At 39.0% G+C, this 23876-nt stretch overlaps 1 protein-coding gene across 7 annotated transcripts in view; it reads right to left on the reverse strand.

The window, feature by feature from the left end:
- Positions 1–23876, reverse strand: part of ZNF143 (zinc finger protein 143) — a 57027-nt gene that overhangs the window by 18625 nt on the left and 14526 nt on the right. For 2 of the 7 annotated variants that reach the window (XM_067038642.1, XM_059069150.2), the window contains exons 2-11: positions 21249–21363; positions 20828–20920; positions 19897–19980; positions 19255–19335; positions 17204–17400; positions 16581–16655; positions 11729–11848; positions 9806–9881; positions 7875–8000; positions 5902–6081 (exon numbers count right to left, since the gene is read on the reverse strand). In XM_067038642.1, coding sequence (XP_066894743.1) covers positions 5902–6081; positions 7875–8000; positions 9806–9881; positions 11729–11848; positions 16581–16655; positions 17204–17400; positions 19255–19335; positions 19897–19980; positions 20828–20920; positions 21249–21363 — 1147 coding nt within the window. Of the gene's footprint in view, positions 1–5901; positions 6082–7874; positions 8001–9805; positions 9882–11728; positions 11849–16580; positions 16656–17203; positions 17401–19254; positions 19339–19896; positions 19981–20827; positions 20921–21248; positions 21368–22518; positions 22580–23876 lie in introns of those variants that run through there. The other 5 variants (XM_067038640.1, XM_059069149.2, XM_067038641.1 and 2 more) reach the window with 4 other exon arrangements.

A 23876-nucleotide genomic window follows, 5' to 3' on the forward strand; every position in this document is an offset into this window, starting at 1 on the left:
AGAATTGGTGAAACTGTTATTGTTACCTGTAACTAGATAATCTATATATTAGTGATACTTTACTAATAATGGCAATAATAAATGCAATTATTAGTATAACGAATGTAGCTTACCCTAAGGGTTTTAAATATATATATATATTTATTTATTTTCTAAAAATTTTTATTTATTTGGTTGCACTGAGTTTTAGTTGTGGAAGGCAGGTTTCTTAGTTGGGGCTCCAAGGCTCCTTAGTTGTAGCAGGCGGGCTCCTTAGTTGTGTGGCATGAGAACTTTTAGTTGCAGCATGCATGTGGGACTTAGTTCCCTGACCAGGGATTGAACCCAGGCCCCCTGCATTGGGAGTGCAGTCTTATCCACTGCACTACCAGGGAAGTCCATATATATATACATATATATTTAATTTGGTTGCACTGGGTCTTAGTTGTGGCACATGGGTCCTTAGTTGCAGCAGGCAGGCTCCTTAGCTGTGGCATGCAAACTCTTAGTTGTGGCACGCATGTGGGATCTAGTTCCCTGACCAGGGATTGAAACCAGGCTCCCTGCACTGGGAACGCAGAGTCTTAACCACTGTGCCACCAGGGAAGTCCCACCCTAAGGGTTTTATAAGGATAATAAAGATTTTCTAAAAAGTCTATGAGACATAGTTTGGACACTTCAGTAATCTAAAATCACAAACATTTTATATTAACTTCAGTTGACTTCTTGCATCCAATCAAAAGCTATTAAATATTCACTAAAAACAACTCAATACAAAGTAATTCTTTTTCCATGAAACAGTCTGAGAACAATGTAGGCAGTACATATATTTTTAGAAGTTTTCATTATAGAAAATTTCAAACATACACAAAAGTATAGAGAAACAGTGCAATAAACCCCCATGTACCAATCATCTAGCTTCAACTATCAATTTATGGCCCATATAGTTTCATTTATTCACCACACATTTCTGCCCCCTGTTCCCACCCTGGATTATTCTGAAACAGCTCCAGATGGCATTCTATCTCATCTATAAATATTTCAGATTGTATAAAAGATGGATGCTTTTTTTAAATAACAAAATTAACAATAATTATTTAATATCATAAAATATCTAGACACTGTTAATATATAGTGGGGGGAATCTAACACTGAGAGCAAACTGGAACAAATTAACCTAACTGTAGTTTTTTTTGCTTTTATAAATTTAGTTATTTATTTATTTTTGGCTGCATTGGGTCTTCGTTGCGCGCTCGGGCTTTCTCTAGCTGCAGTGAGTGAGGGCTACTCTTTGTTGTGGTGTGCAGGATTCTCATTGCGGTGGCTTCTCTTGCTGCGGAGCACAGGCTCTAGAGTGCAGGTTCAGTAGTTGTGGCGCACGGGCTTAGCTGCTCCGCGGCATGTGGCATCTTCCAGGACCAGGGCTCAAACCTGTGTCCCCTGCATTGGCAGGCAGATTCTTAACCACTGCGCCACCAGCGAAGTCCCCCTAACCTTAGTTTAAATGAATACATGTAACCACTTAGAAGGAGTATGGGGGCCAGGGCCAGGGTGGGGGGTAGCAGGGGGAGAATAAACTAATTAAAGTAACTCATACACCAGTATTTGACTAATGCTCTCAATCTTGGACTAGGCTGGAGGGGGGAAAACTGCAAACAAATCTTCAATTCTTCTTGGGGCTTGTTTATTGTAGTGCTATGGGCAAAACAACTCTGAAACTATTTTAGGTGTAATAAAGGATTAAGCGATGAATAAATGTGTCAATGCTGTTGGAAGCCAGAGCTCTTACTATGGAAGAAGGGACATACAAATATGGAATGAGGGAAGAAAAGAGCTCTGTAAGATGAGCTGGAATTGGAGGTACTGTTGTGAACTCATATAATCTCTAAAATGTGCTTATGTGTGTATACATATGCATATCCCAGTTTGTTCTCATTTAACACCTTTCTTGGGTTAACTCCATCTTTTTCCATGGTTCTGAACACAGTAAAACCAACCATAAATAATAAAATCACTAATGTAATCTGTAATATACATCTTAGACATTAGTAATTGAGATGGCTTCCATCCTTTGCCCAGCCTGCATTCTCAAAGCAGGGCAGGTTAAAGTTCTTATCTTGGGGAGTGGTTGTGGGGGAGATATGACAAGGGCAAGGCCAGGCAGGGAAATGTCAGGCAATTCCAACTCAGAGAACCAGCCCTATTCATATTAAGGCTGGAGCAGAAACTGCCACTAGGTGGCACCATACCACAGTCAAGATGGAAATGAATTTGTATTTTTGGTGGGAGGCGGGTTGTTTTGTGTTTTTGTCTTGAAATTATACTTTTTTAAATTGAAGTATAATTGACTTGCAATATTACATTAGTTTCAAGTGTACAGCATACTGATTCAATATTTTTATACATTACAAAATGATCACAATAAGTCGTTACCATCAACTTACTAAGTTATTACAATATTATTGACTATATTCCCTATGCTGTATATCCCATGACTCATTTATTTTATACCTGAAGTTTGTACCTCTTAATCTCCCTCGCCTATTTCACTCATCCCCCAACCCCCTCCCCTCTGGCAACTACCAAGTTTGTTTTCTCTATCCACGTGTCTGTTTCTGTTTGTCTGTTTTATTTATTTATTTTTTTTGCGGTACTTGGGCCTCTCACTGCTGTGGTCTCTCCCATTGAGGAGCACAGGCTCTGGACGCACAGGCTCAGCGGCCATGGCTCACGGGCCCAGCCGCTCCACAGCATGTGGGATCTTCCTGGACCCGGGCATGAACCCGCGTCCCCTGCATCGGCAGGAGGACTCTCAACCACTGCGCCTCCAGGGAAGCCCTGTCTGTTTTATTTTTAAGCTCCACATAAGTGAAATTATATGGTATTTGTCTTTCTCTGTCTGACTCATTTCACTTAGCTTAATACCCTATAGGTATCCATGTTGTCACAAATGGCAATTTCATTCTTTTTTATGACTAATATTCCACTGTATGTGTATCACATCATTTAAAAAAAAATATTTATTTATTTGGCTGTGCCGGGTCTTAGTTGCGGCATGTGGGATCTTTAGTTGCAGCATGCGGGATCTTTTAATTGTGGCATGCAGGATCTTTAACTGCGGCATGCAAACTCTTAGTTGAGGCGTGTGGGATCTAGTTCCCTGACCAGGGATTGAACCCGGGCCCCCTGCATTGGGAGCATCGGGTCTTAGCCACTGGACTACCAGGGAAGTCCCTGTGTGTATCACATCTTTATCCATTCATCTATCAATGGACACTTAGGTTGCTTCCATATCTTGGCTACTGTAAATAATGCTGCAATGAACACAGGGGTGTATATACCTTTTTGAATTAGTGTTTTTGTTTTCTTCATTAAAATACCCAGAAGTGGAATTGCTGGATTGTATGGTAGTTCTATTTTTAATTTCTTGAGCAACCTCCATACTGTTTTCCATAGTGGCTGTACCACTTTACATTCCCACCAACAGTGCAATAGGATTTTCTCTTCTCCACATCCTTCCTCATGACTAACTTGGTCACCAGGTCCTTTGCTGATACCTCTTCAATGTCTTTCATTTTTATCCTTCTCCATCTCACTCACTTCAAATATTCAAATGGCCCTTAATCAGTCTCCTTGCTTATGGTCTCATCTCCCTTTAACTTCTTTCTATGGTATTGACAGAGTGATTTTTTTCCTAAAAAAGCAAATTTTCTTTAAATCCTCTTAAGGCTTCCCCTCTGTCCATAGCAGTATTCAAAACTTGTTAATGTACCATTTTCAAGGGAAAGGGATTGTTATAAATGCCCGAAAACATTTCCAGAGATATCCAGGGGTCTGCAGAATGCAGACTAACTTACACAACTAAAGTTCCATTCTTCAAAAATGTCTTTTCACTTTGAATTATCACAAGTTTACTCTTAATATCAGTAATAAAAACAATATATTAAAAATCTCCCTCTCATTCACCTTTCCATTCACATCAAAAATACAACAATCTGAAACTAACACAATATTATAAATCAACCATACTTCAAATAAAAAAAAAATACAACCACAAAGTGGAGAATCAAAATTAAAACGTTTTAAGGGGAGGGTGGGACAAATTGGGAGACTAGGATTGATATGTATACACTACCATGCGTAAAACAGATAGCTAGTGGGAACATGCTATAACAGACAGGAAGCTCAGCTCGGTGCTCTGTGGCAACCTAGATGGGTAGGATGGGGGAGGGTGGGAAGGAGGTCCAAGAGGGAGGGGATATAGGTATACATATAGCTGATTCACTTCATTGTACAGCAGAAACTAACACAACATTGTAAAACAATTATACTCCAACTTAAAAAAGAAATTTTAAAGTTTTGGGTAATTCCCCAGCAGTCCAAAGGTTAGGACTCGGCACTTTCACTGCAGGGGGCTGGGTATGATCCCTGGTTGGGGAACTAGGAATCCCGCAAACCATGCAGCGCGACCGAAAAATTTTTAAAAAAAAACAAAAAACTTTTGAGCTGCAAAATGACACCATCAAGAAATTGAAAAAACAAAAAAAACCCACAATAACAGCAAAAAATATCTGTAAATCACATACCTAACAAGGGACTTGTATGCAGAATATAATAAAGAATTCTTGTAACACAACAAAAAAGAAGATAACCCAATTTTAAAAATGGGCAAAGAATCTGAATAGACATTTCCCCCCAAAATACATACAAATGGCCAATAAGCACATAAAAAGATGCTCAACATCATTAGCACACTAGGAAAATACACATCAAAAGCACAATGAGGTAGATACCATTTCACACACACTATGATGGCTATAATCAAAGACAGAGATAACAACAACTGTTTGCTAGGATGTGGAGAAATTGGAACCCTCATACATTGCTGGTGAGAATGTAAAATGATGCAGCCACTTTGGAAAACAGTTTGGCAGTTCTTCAAAATGTTAAAGTTATCATAAGATCCAACAGTTCCACTCCTAGGTATATACCCAAGAGGAGTAAAAACATATCCAAAAAAAAAAAAAAAAAAAAAAGTGAATTCCCTGGCGGTCCAGTGGTTAGGACCCTGCATTCTCACTGCCGAGGGCCCAGGTTCAATCCCTGGCAAGGGAACTAAGATCCCAAGAGCTGTGTGGTGCAGCCAAAAAAAACACCACACATCCACACAAAAAATTGTACATGAATACTCCAGCAGCATTATTCATAATAGCCAAAAAGTGAAAATAACTGGTAAATTGATAAATAAAATTTGATGCATTCATATAAAGGAATGCTAGTCAGTAATTAAAAAGGGAAGAACTACTGATATGACATGGCTGAACCTCAGTACTATTATGCTAAGGGAAAGAAACCAGACAATAAACACCATATACTGTACATCTATATGAAATATTCAGAAGGGGAAAATCCATAATTGCTTATGGCTGGGGGGTAGAGTGGGAGAAGACTGCTAACAAGTATGGAGTTTCTTTCAGGTGAGATGAAAATGTTCTAAAATTGGATTTTGGTGATGGTTGTACAACCCTGTGAATATAATAAAAAACACCGAATCATATACTTTAAATGGATGAATTGTACAGTACGTGAATTATATCTCAATAAAGCCGTTAAAAAATATATACCCATAGACACTCTGCAATAATTATGTCTACTATCCCTCCCTAAATCAACTGTCCTGGACAATATCTTGTCTGTCTCTATTTCTGGTGCCTGGCAGGGGAACACACAGCAGATGGTCAATAACTGTTGAATAAATAAATGTAAAAATGCTAAGGTGAAGTTTTTTCAAGTTGCATAATCCATTTCTACCATGCCAAGTGGCAGGAAGGAGGGAAGAGATTACTTGTAAATGGTTTATAGGAGAGGCAGGAATTCAACTGAGCCTTGAAAGACAGAAGACCAAGAACTGGAGACTGTTACCTGTGTGTATCCTCACATGGTTTTTATAATTGGTTGCACTGGCAAATGCCCTCCCACATCCTGGTTCTGTGCAGTAATAAGGTCTTTCTCCTGTGTGTGTCCTAATATGCACTTTTCTGATATTCGATGTTGTGAAAGACCGACCACAGCCTTCAAAGTGACATTTAAAGGGCCTTTCTCCTGAAAACACAAAGGGAAATACATTAAATGGTGCAAAAATACACAGAATATTGAAATGTCTTATCCTTCAATTCTGCCTAGGATCATTCATGCTCAGACTCTCTAGCCTTTTTGTATTGAGCTTCCCTTTGAGTTTTTTTTTTTTCTTTTTTTCTGTCAACAACATCGTCTACTCCAAACTTAAATTTACATAGGAAAACCTGAATAGTATTCAAAACTCATCACTGATTACATGACTTTCCAAGATGGAATCACCCAGAAAGGGATATTAAAAAATGAGCTGAGGGCTTCCCTGGTGGCGCAGTGGTTGAGAATCTGCATGCCAATGCAGGGGACACGGGTTCGAGCCCTGGTCTGGGAAGATCCCACATGCCATGGAGCAACTGGGCCCGTGAGCCACAATTACTGAGCCTGCGCGTCTGGAGCCTGTGCTCCGCAACAAGAGAGGCCACAATAGTGAGAGGCCCACGCACCACAATGAAGAGTGGCCCCCACTTGCCACAGCTAAAGAAAGCCCTCATACAGAAACTAAGACCCAACACAGCCATAAATAAATAAATAAATAAATCTTTAAAAGTTATTAAAAAAATAAAAGAGGTGTCACAGCAAGCACACTAAAAGCTGCCTGTGATCCCTTAAAAAAAAAAAGGGCTGAGAAAAGACAAAGAAATACATATCCTAAAGAAATACAAAATAAAAATAGAGTCAATAATGATTAAGTTAGAACAACCCTAGAATCCCCTAAAAGCTTACCTCCTACTTTATTTATTCTATAATACTTGAAGAAAAAGAATTTTTGGTCTTTTTAAAATCTAGTGTCTAACACATAATATGAATCAAAAATACTTGCTGAATATATTACTATTCTCAGGAGCTTGGAGACGCTTGCCTCTGATATAATGGATAAAACTAAGAGCATGAATGAAATAGAAGCAGGGACCTACAGCTTTGTTCCTGAACACTGTAAAGTAAAGCCGATTTGGGATCATATTTGAACTAAAAGTTAAACTTTAATGACTGGAAGAATCCTCCATGAAAATCTGCTAAACTATCTCAGAATACTTAGAAGTATTTAGGGACAAAGCGATAACACTATGTTTAAAACATCTGCAGTAAAATCTCAAACTAAAGGACCTTATGCTATACTACTTAGTCAACAGCTTATAATAGCATCTCTTATCAACAGTTTCTGAAACTCTTCCAGCTCTGATCCAAAGCAAATAATTACCTTTATATTACCAATCTGCAAATAATCAAGTACAAGGAGGGGAGGGGAGGGAAGATAAGAACAGAGTACCCTTTAGGAAAAGCAGAAAAGGAATTTAAGGATAAGGGAGATGATCACAAGGAAGTAACAAGCCTTTCTTTCTGTGAGGCTGTGAGAGGTTCAGACACTTTTTTTCAGAAGCAGCTTAATGCAGAAGAAGCAGTACTAAACTGAGAAGGAACTGGGTGCCTTAGGTTCTGGTCTCTGTTGGGCTACTAAGTAGATGTATAATCCCAGGTAAATAAGCCTGTTGCTCAGATAATTCCTGAAAACTGAGAAGGTTGGTGGTCTAGGGCCATTGTTAATCTCTTGGAACACGAACCCCTTTGAGAATCTAACAGCATTACAGGCCCTCATCCTGGAAAGAAGCATACACACACGAATGGCAAATTGCATGGAGTTTTGGGAGTTTAAGAGAAGCCACTGATGTTGACTCCCTGAAACGCTTCCAGAAACTACTTCCCCAAGTCCCTTCCTGCAGATTAAGAACTCCTGGCCTAGATATGACATTTCTTCACACCAGTACCTGTATGAGTTCTGATATGTTTTTGTAGATCTCCTGAAGTTTTGAAAGATTTAGTACAATTATCTTCTGAACACCGATATGGCTTTTCTCCTGTATGAGTTCTGACATGACTTTTTAATCCATAACCTTTAAGAAAAATTTAAAAGAAATGTAATTACACAAGACCCCTCTAAGCATGCCCATTGAGATTAAGTTATTGAAAAATATAGTAAACACCAAGGATATAATACTAGGCAAACACAACAGAATAACTATTAAAAAAGTACAAGAGTATGACAACTCAGGAATGTCCTGCTGAAAATTCAATAGTTTCATCTCTGTCTGGAAGAGACTGTATGCTTCTTTTTTTAAAGTGCCCCAATCTTATTAGATGTTTACAACTCATATCCCCAAATACTGAAGTAGAATCAAGACATGATACCCGGAGAAAACCATAATTCAAAAAGATACATGCACCCCAATGTTCACTGCAGCACTATTTACAATAGCCAGGATATGGAAGCAACCTAAACGTCTATCAACAGAGGAATGGATAGAGCAGATGTGTACATATATACAATGGAAATTACTCAGCCATAAAAAAGAACAAAATAATGCCATTTGCAGGAACATGGATGGACCTAGAGATTGCCATAGTGAGTGAAGTAAGTCAGACACAGAAAGACAAATATCATATGATATCGCTTATATGTGGAATCTTTAAAAAAGGGTACAAATGAACTTATTTACAAAACAGAAGTATAGTCATGATGTAGAAAACAAACTTACGGTTACCAGGGGATAAGCGGGGGATGGGAGGGATAAATTGGGAGACTCAGACTGACATATACACACTACTATATATAAAATAACCAATAAGAACCTGCTGTATAGCATAGGGAACTCTACTCAATACTCTGTAATGGTCTATATGGGAAAAGAATCTAAAAAAAAAGGGGGGAGAGTGGATATATGAATATGCATAACTGATTCACTTTGCTGTACACCTGAAACTATCACAACACTGTAAATCAACTATACCCCAATAAAATTTTTTTTAAATAAATGAATAACTGGATGATACAGGAAAAAAAACTTATAGAATGTTACAATTAATAGTTGTACAGTAAACCGTATGTAAATTTTACCTCAAAAAAGAAATATAAACAAATATTGAAAATGTTAGTTACTGATATGCATGCTGAACTGTTTATGGTGGTATACTATAACATTATTTTTTATTTATATAAATGTTTGTAAATTTTCATAATAAAAAAGAAAAAAATCCTGAGAAACAAAACCAAAAAGAATAGAGACATGGAATGAGGAATAGGGTGAAGTCAGGAGGCCTGGCAATGGTCCTGGCCCTCTTGGATGTGTACCGGGGCAGGACCCGTCCCACTGCTAAGCCCGTTTCCCATGGTTCCCCCTAAGGTCTGTCCTAATGTTAAACTCTGTGTCAGCTTTAATGCTCGACTTTTGTTTTTCCTGCTAAAAGAAAGCAGAGTGTGGGGCTTCCCTGGTGGCACAGTGGTTGAGAGTCCGCCTGCCGATGCAGGGGACACGGGTTCGTGCCCCGGTCCGGGAAGATCCCACATGCTGCGGAGTGGCTGGGCCCGGGAGCCATGGCCACTGAGCCTGCGTGTCCGGAGCCTGTGCTCCGCAACGGGAGAGGCCACAACAGTGAGAGGCCCGCGTACCGCAAAAAAAAAGAAAGCAGAGTGTGGAGTGAAATAACAAACACAGTCAGCAGAAACAGGTCTGAGGAGCAAAATGAGAACACAGAGAGAGAACAGAGCAAATAGGACAAAAGGCAGTATGGGAGAGATTGGAAAACTAGTCACTGTGTGCCCATTAATTCAGACCAAGGCAAGGGGTCAGTTCCTGCCTCTGACCCATCTCTGCCTGACCCCCAAGTGGAACCAAGAAACAAAGAAAATTCATGTTTTTACCTGTTGCAAATGCTTTCCCACAGCCTGCATGCTCACACTGATAAGGCCGGTCTCCTGTGTGTGATCGCTCATGTACCTGTTATTAAAACACATGCATGAGTTTATTTCCTTGAGGCACTCCACAGGTGGATGGTCTCCACAGAGACCTTTTTTATTTTTCCACTGCTGAATTATGTTGTTGCTTGTATGTTATTTTTGAAAAACAAAAGATAATTTTTCTTTTCTCAAAAACTACAGATCAATAATTCTCAGTACAGACCAAATGCTGTATGTTAAGAAGTATTCATTTTAAATAAGGAACAGGGGACTTCCTTGGTGGCACAGTGGTTAAGAATCCGCCTGCCAAGTCAGGGGACACGGCTTCCATCCCTGGACCGGGAAGATCCCACATGACACGAAGCAACTAAGCCCGTGTGCCACAACTACTGAGCCTGCACTCTAGAGCTCGTGAGCCACAACTACTGAAGCCTGCGTGCCACAACTGCTGAGCCTGCGTGCTGCAACTACTGAAGTCCATGTGCCTAGAGCCCATGCTCCATAACAAGAGAAGCCACCACAATGAGAAGCCCACTCGCTGCAACTAGAGAAAGCCCATGTGCAGCAACGGAGACCCAACGCAGCCAAATATATATATATATATATATATATATATATATATATAGGGGCTTCCCTGGTGATGCAGTGGTTGAGAGTCCGCCTGCTGATGCAGGGGACACGGGTTTGTGCCCTGGTCTGGGAAGATCCCACATGCCGCAGAGCGGCTAGGCCCATGAGCCATGGCCGCTGAGCCTGCGCGTCTGGAGGCTGTGCTCTGCAACGGGAGAGGCCACAACAGTGAGAGGCCCGCTTACCGCAAAAAAAAAAAAAAAAAAAAAAAATCTATTAAACAAAATATATATATATATATATATATTTAAAAATAATAAATAAGGAACAGGAATACTGGAGGTTTGAGTTCTTCTAGAGTGGTCAAAGGTGTTTGAATGGAACATGTACCTGGTGAGACACAGGAGTACAGGGAGACGCTACACAACATAAGGCTAAGAGTGTGGAGGCTGCTGGCAGAGGGGCCTCAATCTGAGGCAAGGTGTCACTGCTGACTAGTGGTGTGGCCATGGCACTTGCCTTCTCTCAGCCTCGAAGTCCTCTCTGTAAAGTGGGGACATAATAGTACCTACGATAGAGGGCTGCTGTGACAAATGAATACTCATGACAATGGCCAACATTTACTGAACCTTTACCACATGCCAGGCCATTCTCTTCAGTACTTTACATGTACAGAATTAACTAACTTAATTCTCACAACCACTCGTTGAGGCAGGTACTTTTATCATCCAATATTATAGATAAGGAAAATGAGGTACTTAAGAGGTCAAGTAACATGTACACACTGATAAGTAGTGGTGATGGGCTCTAGGGCTGTTATTCCAAACATGCTAAATGCACACTTCCTGACACATTTTAAGTTATTCAATAAATGTTAGCTATTATTTTTATGGGTCATGGTATGTTGTATTTAGCTACAATCAAAATACTTGGCCTATGTATTTGACAAACAGGACAAATTAACACCAACTTTCACTACATTTCAGCAAATCACTGTTAACAGAATGATTACACATACATCTCCCATATAATTACATAAATTTCACATTTGAGAAAAATGTATTCAAATATGTAGAGTACCCCTATCATGTGCCACATAGTATACTGTACATGAGGGAGCCAGAGATGAAGCAAGTATAGTCCAAGCCCTCAAAAGAGTTCAGTTTCTAAAATCTGCATAGGCTTTTGTATATGAATGTATTTGTATCTTGATAGGTGGGGGAGAATAATGGTGTTTGAATACTACAAACACATTATATTGGCATTTAATGCCCTAGATATTCTCATAACTAGACACAGCCTTTCCTTCATATATACCTTAAGATGATGAGCTGTTGTATATAATTTTCCACATCCGTCATAGCCACATCGAAAGGCCTTCTCTCCACTCTGTTGAGACTTAGCAGTTACTCTTGTTGCATGTCCTTGTAAGACAATCTAGATGAAACAAAAAGTATGATTTAAATTATTTAAACAGAAATAAAGTAGATGAAGTTACAATTTTCAGGATAAAAAAGATAAAACTGTAATGTGGTTTTCCAGACTCAGGTCATCATTTTATGAAGATTCTATCATGCTGAGCCAGTTAGGTTAATTCTGTTCCATGGCTGAAGTCAGCAGCTCGGGAAGAAGTCAAAAGGAGATCCACAATGGGGCATAGTCAGCGCTCACAGGTTGATTCCCACTCTAGAAAAGTCAAGCCAGGGAGCATCCATCAATGCATTATATGCAGGTGTTCCTTGACATACTCCAGGGAATTAAGAGTGTGTGTGTGTGTGTGTGTGTGTGTGTGTGTGTGTGTGTGTGTGTGTGTGTGTGTGTGTGTGTGTGTGTGTGTGTGTGTGTGTGTGTGTATACATATATATATATATATATATAATAATGTATATATGTATTTTAGGACATATGTTCTAAACAATGTAAAAAATCATTTTCAATTTCAAAAGCAATGGAAAAGAGGGGGTTAGGTCATTTGAGTCACCTGTGGGAGACATTACAATCCGTATGATCCTAGTCTATACTTATATAGTGTTAAGTAGAAGATTACTTCTCTGGAACTCAACACAAGACTTTAAACAATTGCACTGATGTTAGAGATTTTTTTTAAAGATTATGACCTATTTAAGAAATTGAGATACAATGAAAATTGACGAATGACTTTCTACTCTGTGGGCATGTGGTGATGGTGCTGCCACATCCTATCTGTGTAGATTGTCATACTTGGCTCAAAAATGACTCTGGGACTTCTCTGGTGGCGCAGTGGTTAAAAATCTGCCTGCAGGGATTCCCTGGTGGCACAGTGGTTGAGAATCCGCCTGCCGATGCAGGGGACACGGGTTTGTGCCCCGGTCCGGGAAGATCCCACATGCTGCGGAGCAGCTGGGCCCGTGAGCCATGGCCGCTGAGCCTGCGCGTCCGGAGCCTGTGCTCCGCAACGGGAGGGGCCACCACAGTGAGGGGCCCGCGTACCACAAAACAAACAAACAAACAAAAATATCCGCCTGCCAATGCAGGGGACACGGGTTCGAGCCCTGGTCCAGGAAGATCCCACGTGCCGTGGAGCAACTAAGCCTGTGCACCACAACTACTGAGCCTGAGCTCTAAAGCTGTGAGGCACAACTACTGAGCCCATGCACCTAGAGCCCGTGTTCTGCAACAAGAGAAGCCGCCACAATGAGAAGCACATGCACTGTGACCAAGGGTAGCACCCGCTCACCACAACTAGAGAAAGCCCGTGCAGCAACGAAGACCCAATGCAACCAAAAATAAATTTATTTTTAAAAAACTGCCAAGCCAAAGGACTTTGATCTCCAATGTAAATAAAATTAGTTTTTAATGAAGTCAAAACTAATAGAAACCATGAAAAAGGACCTTGGATTCTAACAGAACATGTAAAGCATCTACAATGCTGCATGATGCTAACATATTTACAAATTACATTCTCATGTGTTACCTAAAATATTAATCAAATGAAACTCTCATTTGGTTTTCATAACCCCACAAGATGGGTAAGGCAAAGATTATTGTTCTCATTTAGCTAATAAGTCTCAGATGCAGAGAAATTAAGTAATTTGCCCACAGTCACACAGATACTACATAGCAGAATGGAAGCTCGACTGAGATGTTTTTATTACAAATTACATGTTACTTTAGTAGCACGTTGTTCTGCTTAACTAAGGGTGGTGTAGCTGGAGGGCAATGACAACAGTCATAGCCTCCCTGAAACACATATATCCCATCATCCTTATGGTTCTTACAACTGAACACATAGCCATCCTTAAACATAGTACTTCAGATGAGTGTTTTCAAATTCGGTACTACTGACATTTTGAACAGAATAATTATTTGTTGTAGTGGGGCTGTTCTCTGACTTGCAGGACATCTACCCAGTAGATGTCTCCAATTGTGACGACCAAACTTGTCTTCAGACACTGCCAAATGTCCCCTAGGGGGCAAAATTGCCTTCCCACGAGCACATTATGTTTTAGATACTCTAGGTCTTTCTTGTTCTATGAAATCTGGTTTCAAGTAAGAGATCAGCTCAGCAGCACTAGTATGCTTATGTTATAGACGAAAGAAAAAGCTCTAAACTGTAAGCATCACAATGAAAAAAAACTAAAGCTTTGAAACAAGACTGTAAAAAAATCTATTGCATTAGGTATAGACCTCTTTACTTTAAAGTTCAGCCAGACACAGAGTTACAACTTCTCAAGCAACTCTAGCAGAAGCAGGATGAGTACTAAGAGACAAATCAAGACGTTATAGGTCCTGCTTATTTGCAGCGGTTCTTTTGGGATATTTTGACCTTTTAATACCATGTATTGGGTCCTCAATCTCAACTATGGTACTCAATTGTTTTGGAGGATAGAAGATTCAGGAACTTCTGGTCTAGCACTTAATGAAAAGAAATATTAGTCACAAATACAAGCCACATATATAATTTTTTTTTTGGCTGTGGTGGGTCTTCGTTGCTGCGCGCGGGCTTTCTCTAGCTGCGACGAGCAGCGGCTACTCTTTGTTGCGGTGTGCAGACTTCTCATTGAGGTGGTTTCTCTTGCTGTGGCTCGCGGGCTCTAGGCACGCAGGCTTCAGTAGTTGTGGTGCACGGGCTTAGGTGCTCCGCGCATGTGGGATCTTCCCAGGGATGGAACCTGTGTCCCCTGCACTGGCAGGCAGATTCTTAACCACTGCACCACCAGGAAAGTCCCCACATATATAATTTAAAATGTTTTAGTAACTACATTTAAAAAGAAAAAAGAAACAGGTGAAATTAATCTTAGTAATTATTTTATTTTACCTAGTATGTCCAAAATATTATCATTTCAACATGTAATCAACAGGAGACATTATTAATGAGATATTTTACATTCTTATTTTCATTGTAAGTCTTTGATCTCTGGTATGTATTTTACACTCATGGCACATGCCAATTCTGACTAGTCACATTTCAAGTGCTCAGTAGCGACATTTTGGACAGCATAGATCTAGTCTGTAAAGGAGAGGTACAAAGGGAAAAGGAGAAAAAGCTACAGTCAGAACAAAAATCCTATTCAACTTTCTTCATTTTCTTTGTCTATTGGCACAAACACCAAATGGTTATATGTCTGCAGATAAAGAGTAAGCATGCTTTTTATAACATTCTGTTTCAGCAGTTCTGAATTCCTAGTATGCTTCTGGGTTCAGAAATTAATTATTGATCATAATAGAATTTTATGCTAATAGTATAATGTTATACGGACCAATGGTAAATTCACTCATTTTTTCTAAGACCTATTCTAGTTTATAACAAGTGTAGTTAAAACTGTCCTTCTTTAAAAATATTCTATTATTTAAAAACTTAATTGTTAGTCTTTAATAAGAGACAGAACCCTATTGGGCCACTCCAAGGCACTGACCTACATCTCTTGTATATATTTACACTGTGTCTGCATTTTAGTAGAGTTTGACTTAGATGGATTTGACATACTTCAGTATAAAAATTATTAAAGTCTCATTTTATGAATTCAAAGACTTGAAAATTTTGCCAAGAATCATGTAGTTTCAAAGCTGGTGGCCTTAATGATTTACAAACTGTGTTTATATTACTGCTACTTCATGGCATCACTTCAGTGATAAATAGAAATACTGGCTATCCAGCAATGTTTAAAATCATCAAATTTTTACCAGTGATTTATTATTTATTATAATTATAAATATAAAATCTTCTTGATAACCCCCAACAGTACTACTCAATGGCATTAAGTGGTGATGCTAATGCTCAAGTTAAAAAGTGTTGCCCTGAAGCAATAACTTTAGGAGTTAAATATGATAAAACACTTGGAAGACTGCAAAAAACTATGAGGGAACAGTCAGCCAAATACTAGAGATAACTGCTGAGAAAAAAAGCAGCAGCATTAAAGCAGTAATATACTACAGTGATTATATAAGCTCCAAGAACATACAAACACCAACCCCTCAAACAAACACAAAAACACATAATTCATAAGAGTCTTGAATTTTGACTTGTAGATCTCCCAGAATGCATCTGTGATTACTCTGTACTTAACTACAAACCTTGGTGAGGCTCTGCAGCTCTAGGCTGTTATTTGGGTAAGGGATAGCCAAGGACCGGACCCAAGGTGAGCATCTGAATCAAGGGCAGCCAACCCATGGCCATCTGCAGCGCAGGAAGGAGTCTGGTAGAAGCGGTAAAAACAGCTTTGCCCAAAAGGAACAATGACAATTAGCTAGACTGGACCTTCTCTCCAGAAGTTGAAAAGGAAAGTATGGAGGGAATCAGTTGTAAACAGAAGAAACAAAAACATAAAAACCAAAGCAGCAAGGGTTAGTCAGTCACAGTAAGGGTGAAGGCCCAGAAAAAGGATCCACAAACTGCTGAGGGTGGGGCAGACAGAAGACTGCCTGGTCTCCAAAACTGCTTTGAACTCCAGAAGACAAGCTTCATCTGGATTTCTGTGATATTTCTATTTCTTTAGTGCCATTTTCATCCATATAATGAATTCTGAGACCTGAGGAGGTAATCTGAGAAAGCTGCTGCTTAATGCATACACTGTTTTTGTGAATTGGTAAAATATTCCTAGGGAGGTAGTGAGTTCTTGCTTTCATCCCTAGAAGGGCCCAGAAATGCTAAGAGAAAGAGATTCTAATATAAAAAAGTAGCCTTACATACCTGCATTTTTTTCTCTTGCTCATTTTCTCCAATCATTCCTGAACCTGTTACGCTTTCACTTCCATCAATGGACACCTATAGGAATAAAATAAAGCTTAAAAAAATTTCACATATTGATAACTGTTTAGGCTGGGAGATAGGTACATGGGTACATTATCATTTATTTCTGTGTATGTGTGAAAATTTCCATTATAAAAAATGGGGGAAAAACCTTTTAAATTATATAAATGATATAATTTCAATGCAGGAAAAAAAACACAGCCCTTTTGATGTAAAACTTAATTGAGATTTTCCTTCACCTTTTCCAAACTCTAGTTTCCACTTTATAATTCTTAAGCAGTTCCATCTATACCTCATTGTTTCTTTTATGGCACTCATCGTTGAGTGTATCTTTTTGTGAATTACCTGCCACCCATTCCTCTTCTAAAAGGTTTTACTCCATTCCTTTTTTTGTCTTCAAATGTTTCTACCCTTCACTTCTTTTAAGATAAATGCTTATCTTCTCCTTGATGCTGTCTGATTTTGACTCTGAATTCCTAGTTTCTTATTTTTTGCTTTCTTTTCTTTTAGTGAAAGAATTAAAAGCTGTATCTGGGATGTTCTTCACATTGTAAATGTTGTACCTTTGCTGCATACTGTTCCAAAGCACTGATGGTGTCGGGATCGATCGTGGCATCCCCAGTGTGTAGACCTGCCACTGTCCCATCAGCTTGAATTGCCAAGATGGTATCAGACTGTGGGACTTGCACTGCATGGTGGATGTAAGCTGTGGTGCCGTCTTCCAGCTGAACTGCCTGTAATGCACTCTGGTCATAACTATCTGAGGGAGTAGAAGAGAATGGCATTAAATTAAAGGTAGTCTGATAAACAGTTACATATTTAAAGGAAGAAGGGAATGAACTTTTATCGAATATTTACTATGAGCAGGGCCCATGTGCTTTACATGTGTTATTTCATTCAATCCTCACAATGATTCTGTGAGGCAGGTATATTTACCACCTTATTGTACAAATGGGAAACTGAGGCTTGAGGAAATAAAGTCACTTTCCTTAGGACCCAGGAAATAAAAAAACCTAACAATTAACAGTCAAAAATCAGTAATGCAGGGCTTCCCTGGTGGCACAGTGGTTAAGAATCCGCCTGGAAATGCAGGGGACATGGGTTTGAGCCCTGGTCTGAGAAGATCCCACATGCCACAGAGCAACTAAGCCCGTGCGCCACAACTACTAAGCCTGCACTCTAGAGCCCGTGAGCCACAACTACTGAAGCCTGCGTGCCTAGAGCCCATGCTCCGCAACAAGAGAAGACACCTCAATGAGAAGTCTGCGCACCGCAACAAAGAGTATTCCCACTTGCCAAAACTAGAGAAAGCCCACACGCAGCAACGGAGACCCAACGCAGCAATCAATCAATCAATAAATTTATTTTTAAAAAGGAGTACTTGGGCTTCCCTGGTGGCGCAGTGGTTGAGAGTCTGCCTGCTGATGCAGGGAACGCGGGTTCGTGCCCCGGTCCGGGAGGATCCCACGTGCCGCAGAGTGGCTGGGACCGTGGGCCATGGCCGCTGGGCCTGCGCATCCTGAGCCTGTGCTCCGCAACGGGAGAGGCTGCGGCAGTGAGAGGCCCGCATACCACAAAAAAAAAAAAAAAAAAAGTACTAAAAAAAAATCAGTATGCAGAGAAACCAGGATCTGAACTCATGTCAGTATGACTCCATGGTTTTTTCCCCCTTCTAAATAACCATACTAAGAAACATACAGCATTGTGAAATAATAAATCTAGCCAATTACAGTGAACCTATGATCAACTCCCACTGCTAAGGAAAAAAAATTTTCAGTTTACTTTTTCTCAACTTTAAATAAATTTGTTTACAATTTCAAATATTCGAAATTTAAAAAAATTTCTTCCTTTGGTTTCACAACTAAATAGTCTTTTAAAACATTTACAGTCATTCTATAATAAAGTATTTTATAAAGTAATAACAATAGCTAATATTTATTGAGCATTTACTATGTGACAAATATTGTTCCAAGTGCTCTACATGTTTGTACATTTTGTCTTCACAACTACCCTATGATGTGGATACTTACTATAATCCTCATTTCAGATGATGAAATTGAAGCACAAAAAGGTTAAATAATTTGCTCAGGGGCACACAGCTAAAAGACAGCAGATCCAGATTTGAACCCAGATACTCTGGCTACAGAGCTGTGCTCATTGCTCCTATGCATTCCACCTCAAACCCCTGGTCCTCCCTAAACAAAGCTAATAAACATGAACATTTTGCCATATTTGCTTCAGATAGTTTTAAAATTTTTATTTAGTTTTAAAGACCAACACAAGGGGCAAAGGACCTTGCTAAAGACATTATATTTAAAAGGAAGAAAAAAATCAACAAGTTAACTTTCAAATGTTTAATTTCATATTTTAAAAGCAGCCTCTAGTTGAAGTCTTCCAGGGACCAGGGGTTTGCTATTTCTATCTGTTACTGGACAACTCAAATTATTAGAAAATTTTCCCTTAGACTGTGCCAAAATCTACCATCTTATATTTGAGAGAACAAGCATAATCCTTCTTTTACATGACAACAGCATTTCTGCAACTAAAGGCAGGTCTTATTTTTCCCACACCCTACCTCCCCCTTATTTTATTCAAATGTTCAAAGCTAATTTACCTTTGGAGGTATGGTGAATAAATGCTGTAGTTCCATCTTCTAACTGCACTGCTTGCCCATCCTCTAAACGCAAACTGTCCCCTGCTCAAGAACAATGTTTACATTTAGATCCCATATTTAGTAAGCATATTTTGATAACTCAGCAACAACAGAGTCAATAAACCATTAAACATATCATACAAACCTACACTTCCTTTATGGATCCTTCAACATTTAAGTAATTCCAGCAAAGCTGCTCTGAATAAGTGTTTAAAGGTAAAAAGATATTAGAATACCTGTTTTAGGAAAAGATATTAGAATACCTGTTTTGGGAATATTTACCAGGGGATAGGAGAATTGAAAGAAGGGAAAAAAAAAAATGAGAAGACGTGTAGGATTTATCTCAAATAATAAAAATATTCACTTAGAACTGTTGCCCATTTATCTCCAGAGTGCAGTCTAGTAATTTCTTTTCCATTATCTTCGAAAGAAAATCTCAATTAAGTTAAAATGGTCTTTAGATCCTCTCTTTGACATCTACCTATCTCCCCTTTCAGAAGGAGGACTAGAGATCAGGACTAAGTTTAAGTAGTAAGAGGCAGCTGGAGGCAGCAAATACTGAAGTATGAGAATCAGAAGGGTAAGTAAATATCAAATACTTACTACTTTTAGGTATGGGTACATGTTGAACATAGGCAGCAGAACCATCCTCCAACTGAATGACCTGACCATCTATGAGTTTTCCATCTAGAACAAAAGATTTAAGCCAATAATTTAGCACAAGCAAAAATTTTAAACTTTATACAATTTCAAAATGATATCAACTATAAAAACATACACTACTTAAGATCATGTTCATCTTGATTCTTCCCTCAATGTTCTGAGGCAATTCAATAACACATCCAGTGATCCTACAGAAAGCAGAAAATCCTCCCTCAGCCATCCTTTCTCCCCTCTGATTTTCAATTAGACAAGTTCAAGAGGAAGAGTGGCTCATCTGAGCAAGCTACATGAGTCAAACCTCTATATACCTTTCAGAGCCACTTAGGAATCGTGACCCTGACCCCAGCAAAGCTGAAACTGGGAAGACAGAAAGATGTTATCAGTGCACACGAGGCCAGCTGTCATTCTCATCCCTGGGGGCTACAAGTCCCTTGACTATGTATACATATGCTCAGTAGCTTTCCAAAAAAACAAGGAATTTGAGAACTAGGCTATTACTTGAAGCAAAGTAAACACTGATTTAGAAGTAATGTTATAAAAGCAAAACCAAATGTCTACTTTTACACATATTTTGTAAAAACATTAAATAATAATTTAAAGGGAAAAAGTGAGAAAGGTCTTACTAAAAATCGGTCAGGGACACTACCCCCTCCCCTCTTCCTCACTAATTCTGATACCCGAGAGTATCTTCCAAATATCTCAAAAGGTGTCCTCAAATTATCAAAACAAAATTTAAGTTAAACTGAAATTACTACCATATGTAGTACAGTGTCTGTAGGAGGGATTGGGAAGCGGTATAACTGCTAGGTGTTCCAACTCTGAGGTTATGAATTGCTGGTAATAGCCAATGGGCTGTATATGAGGCACATACCTTTAGAATTGTGTTGTATATAAGCAGTAGAACCATCGGCAAGTGTTACTGCTTGCAGGCTTACACCTTCCATATTTTCTAAATTGTCACCATCTATTATAAAAAAAATAGTTATTTTCTTTAGATAACTATCATATGTGTGTGCTGTTTAAGTTAATTTTTTTAAAAATAAAAATTAGTCAAAAGGCAGATTGCTTAACTTAGACTCAAATGGGATTTCTTATAGCATTTACAAAAAAATATTTCTACACCCTACTATACCAGCATCCATACCAGGGTAAAAATGCTCATAAAAAGGCTTAGCTTTGTGTTGCCTTTAGCTAAAGGAGGAGGAACAAAATAAACAGTATTGTAAGTTTTCATTTTCCCTAAGATAAATACTTCCAAACCCACAAGATCCCTTTCAAATAAGATTGCTCACCTGCCACAGTTACTGCCTCTGTCAGGCACAAGGTAACATGCTGAGCCTCCATTCCTCCTCCAGGAAACTCTGTCATTCCCTGAGAATCTCGATTTATTTGGGCTAACAACATTTTCTACCTTGAAAAAAATGTAGGCATTGAGAACAAAGAACGATGTATATGAAATAAAATCTACAAACAATATTTATGAACCACAAAAAATTGCTATGGAAGTAAACAGTGTTTGAAATAAGCTGAAATTTCACTTAATATGCAGGGTAAAAGTATTTGCCCAAAGTCCAGAGCATGCTTTTAATAATTCATCAGTAAACTATATGAGCACACCCAAGTCTTGCCCATCAGTTCTGTACCACGTCTAAAATTCCCATAATTAGTATTCTTTGGGTTTAACATGGTTGAAGATTCCCACTTAGAATCCATGAATGGATTGAGTCAATCCTGTTGACTCAATCTTCAGAAATCTATGCTGAACCTGGCCACTTCTCACAAGCTTCACCATTACCTCCCTGATGCAAGCCACTACCATCTCTCACCCTGAGATGTTACTGCAATAGCATCCTAACTGGTCTTCCTGCTTCTACTGTGACTTCCCTCATCTCCTCTCAACACAACAGTCAGATCGTCCTTTTGAATGAAAAAGTTAGATCATATCTCTCTTCTGCTCAAAACCCTTTGATGATTTCTCATCAGAGTAAAGCCAAAAGTCCTTACACTAGCCTATGAGGCCAATGATCTTGCCCCCATTTCTACTACTCTCCGTCTCATTCGTTCCATTTCAGCCACACTGGTGCCCTTGCTTTCCTTCAAACATACTGGATGTTCTGCTGCCTCAGGGCATTTACATTTGATGTTCCTTCTGCTTGAAACATTCTTCCTGGTATCTTCATTATTACTCCCTCATCTTCTTCCAGTCTTTGTTCAATGGCACCTCAACGAGAGCGTCCTTATTCACCTCATTGCAAACTGTACCTCCAACCCCCCAATGATGATATACCCCAGCCCTCTTCCCTCCTTTATATTTCGCATAGTGCTAATAAATTGACATATCACATGTATTTACTTATATATTTTTTTTCTTATCTATTTCTCCCTCAAATAGAATGGACAGGTGTTTTTATCTGTTTGCTCATCACTGACTAAAGTACCTAAAAAGTACTTGGCACACAACAGACACACAATTGGTGCAGAATAAATGGATGAATGGCTCTTTTACCAATCATCACCACAACCCCCCCCTTCCTCCCTTTTCCCATCTCCAGGTCCCATTACCTCTGTAGGCCTTGAGTTGTCTCAAACATGAGTTGGGATAATTTAGCTGCCTTGAGCCAGGGAACTGGATACCAGAGCATCTCTTGAGGACCTTTCCAGGTCTAAAGATCTGATTTCAGTGTCAATATTTAAAAGAGCAAAATGCAGATAGTACTAATAATTTGCAATTATATTTATGTTAGGACTACTTGAAGATTTTTGCTTTATAAACACTATAAACTACACCCTCTTTGGATTAAAGCCAGGGACTATGGTTTAGACTCTGAAAGGTATCTGCTGTGATAAAAGTCAATCACGGGCTGACTTTTCCAGGATTCCTGAAATATTTCTAATCTATAACTGTTCATAAAGCAGATTGAAACTTCAATACTTCCTTGCTACTTCTAAGGGCTAACAGAGAAGCCTCAAAGTAAAACTGGTACTCTGCTGTTAAGCCCCCTGATGAGTACAGGATTGGGACAGGCTAATTTTCAGAACAAGTACTGTTGCTATATAACAGAAATAAGACAAGGAAATGGAAGGGAAAACACCTATAAAAATGTAGTAAGCACTCTATGATTTTTACAGTATTCATCTAGAAGATGAATTTTGAAAAAGGCAGATTACAAGTTAATTTGGGTCATGATATTAAGAAATGCCTACGGTTTGACCATAATTCAAGCATTTGTCCTTTTCATTGAATTATCTATAAATCTCCAGATAACTACATCAACAGGTAACTGATATATCTGCAATAAATAAAAGTTCTTTCTTGTCTGAAAGCTGGTCAAGTGTTAAGCTTCTTTAGGAAGGCTTCAGGACCTATAGTTTCTATCCTAAGGGAAAAAAATCTACACTAACTGAAACATCTTGAAGAGACAGCTGATTCCTGGACACAAACTGCTGGCAAATACATGGGGTGGTGGAGCATTCAGAAGAGATCATATGGGCACTACAATTACCAGAAATAATAAGTGATGGCAGGTACACAGCCCATCTTATTCTCAAAAAGGCTCTGTGATACAATTAATGTCCTTTGTTAGAAAATGATCAACTGGGGAAAATTTAATAGTGAATAAATGAAATAAATAAGCTAGAGATCAAACACTCTATAGTTGCTCACACCATATCCACCATCATGAGTCTTGATTATTTCTGGCACCAACATTTTCAGGTTGTGTGAAAATAAGTATGTAAGATACACATAACACCTTTAGAAAGGGCCACCTTGCAAAAGGTAGTCAGTTTCCTGTGCTTTAATAATGAATCATGGGCCAAAATCAGACACAGAGGAAGCTGTCATGGGGGTACAACAGGAATCTCAAATGAAGACATGTGTGTAATAAATAAAGTTCCTGCCTTTCTGGAAGATGATAATA

This window comes from Kogia breviceps, chromosome 7, assembly GCF_026419965.1.
Source record: "Kogia breviceps isolate mKogBre1 chromosome 7, mKogBre1 haplotype 1, whole genome shotgun sequence".
NCBI lineage: Eukaryota > Metazoa > Chordata > Mammalia > Artiodactyla > Physeteridae > Kogia > Kogia breviceps.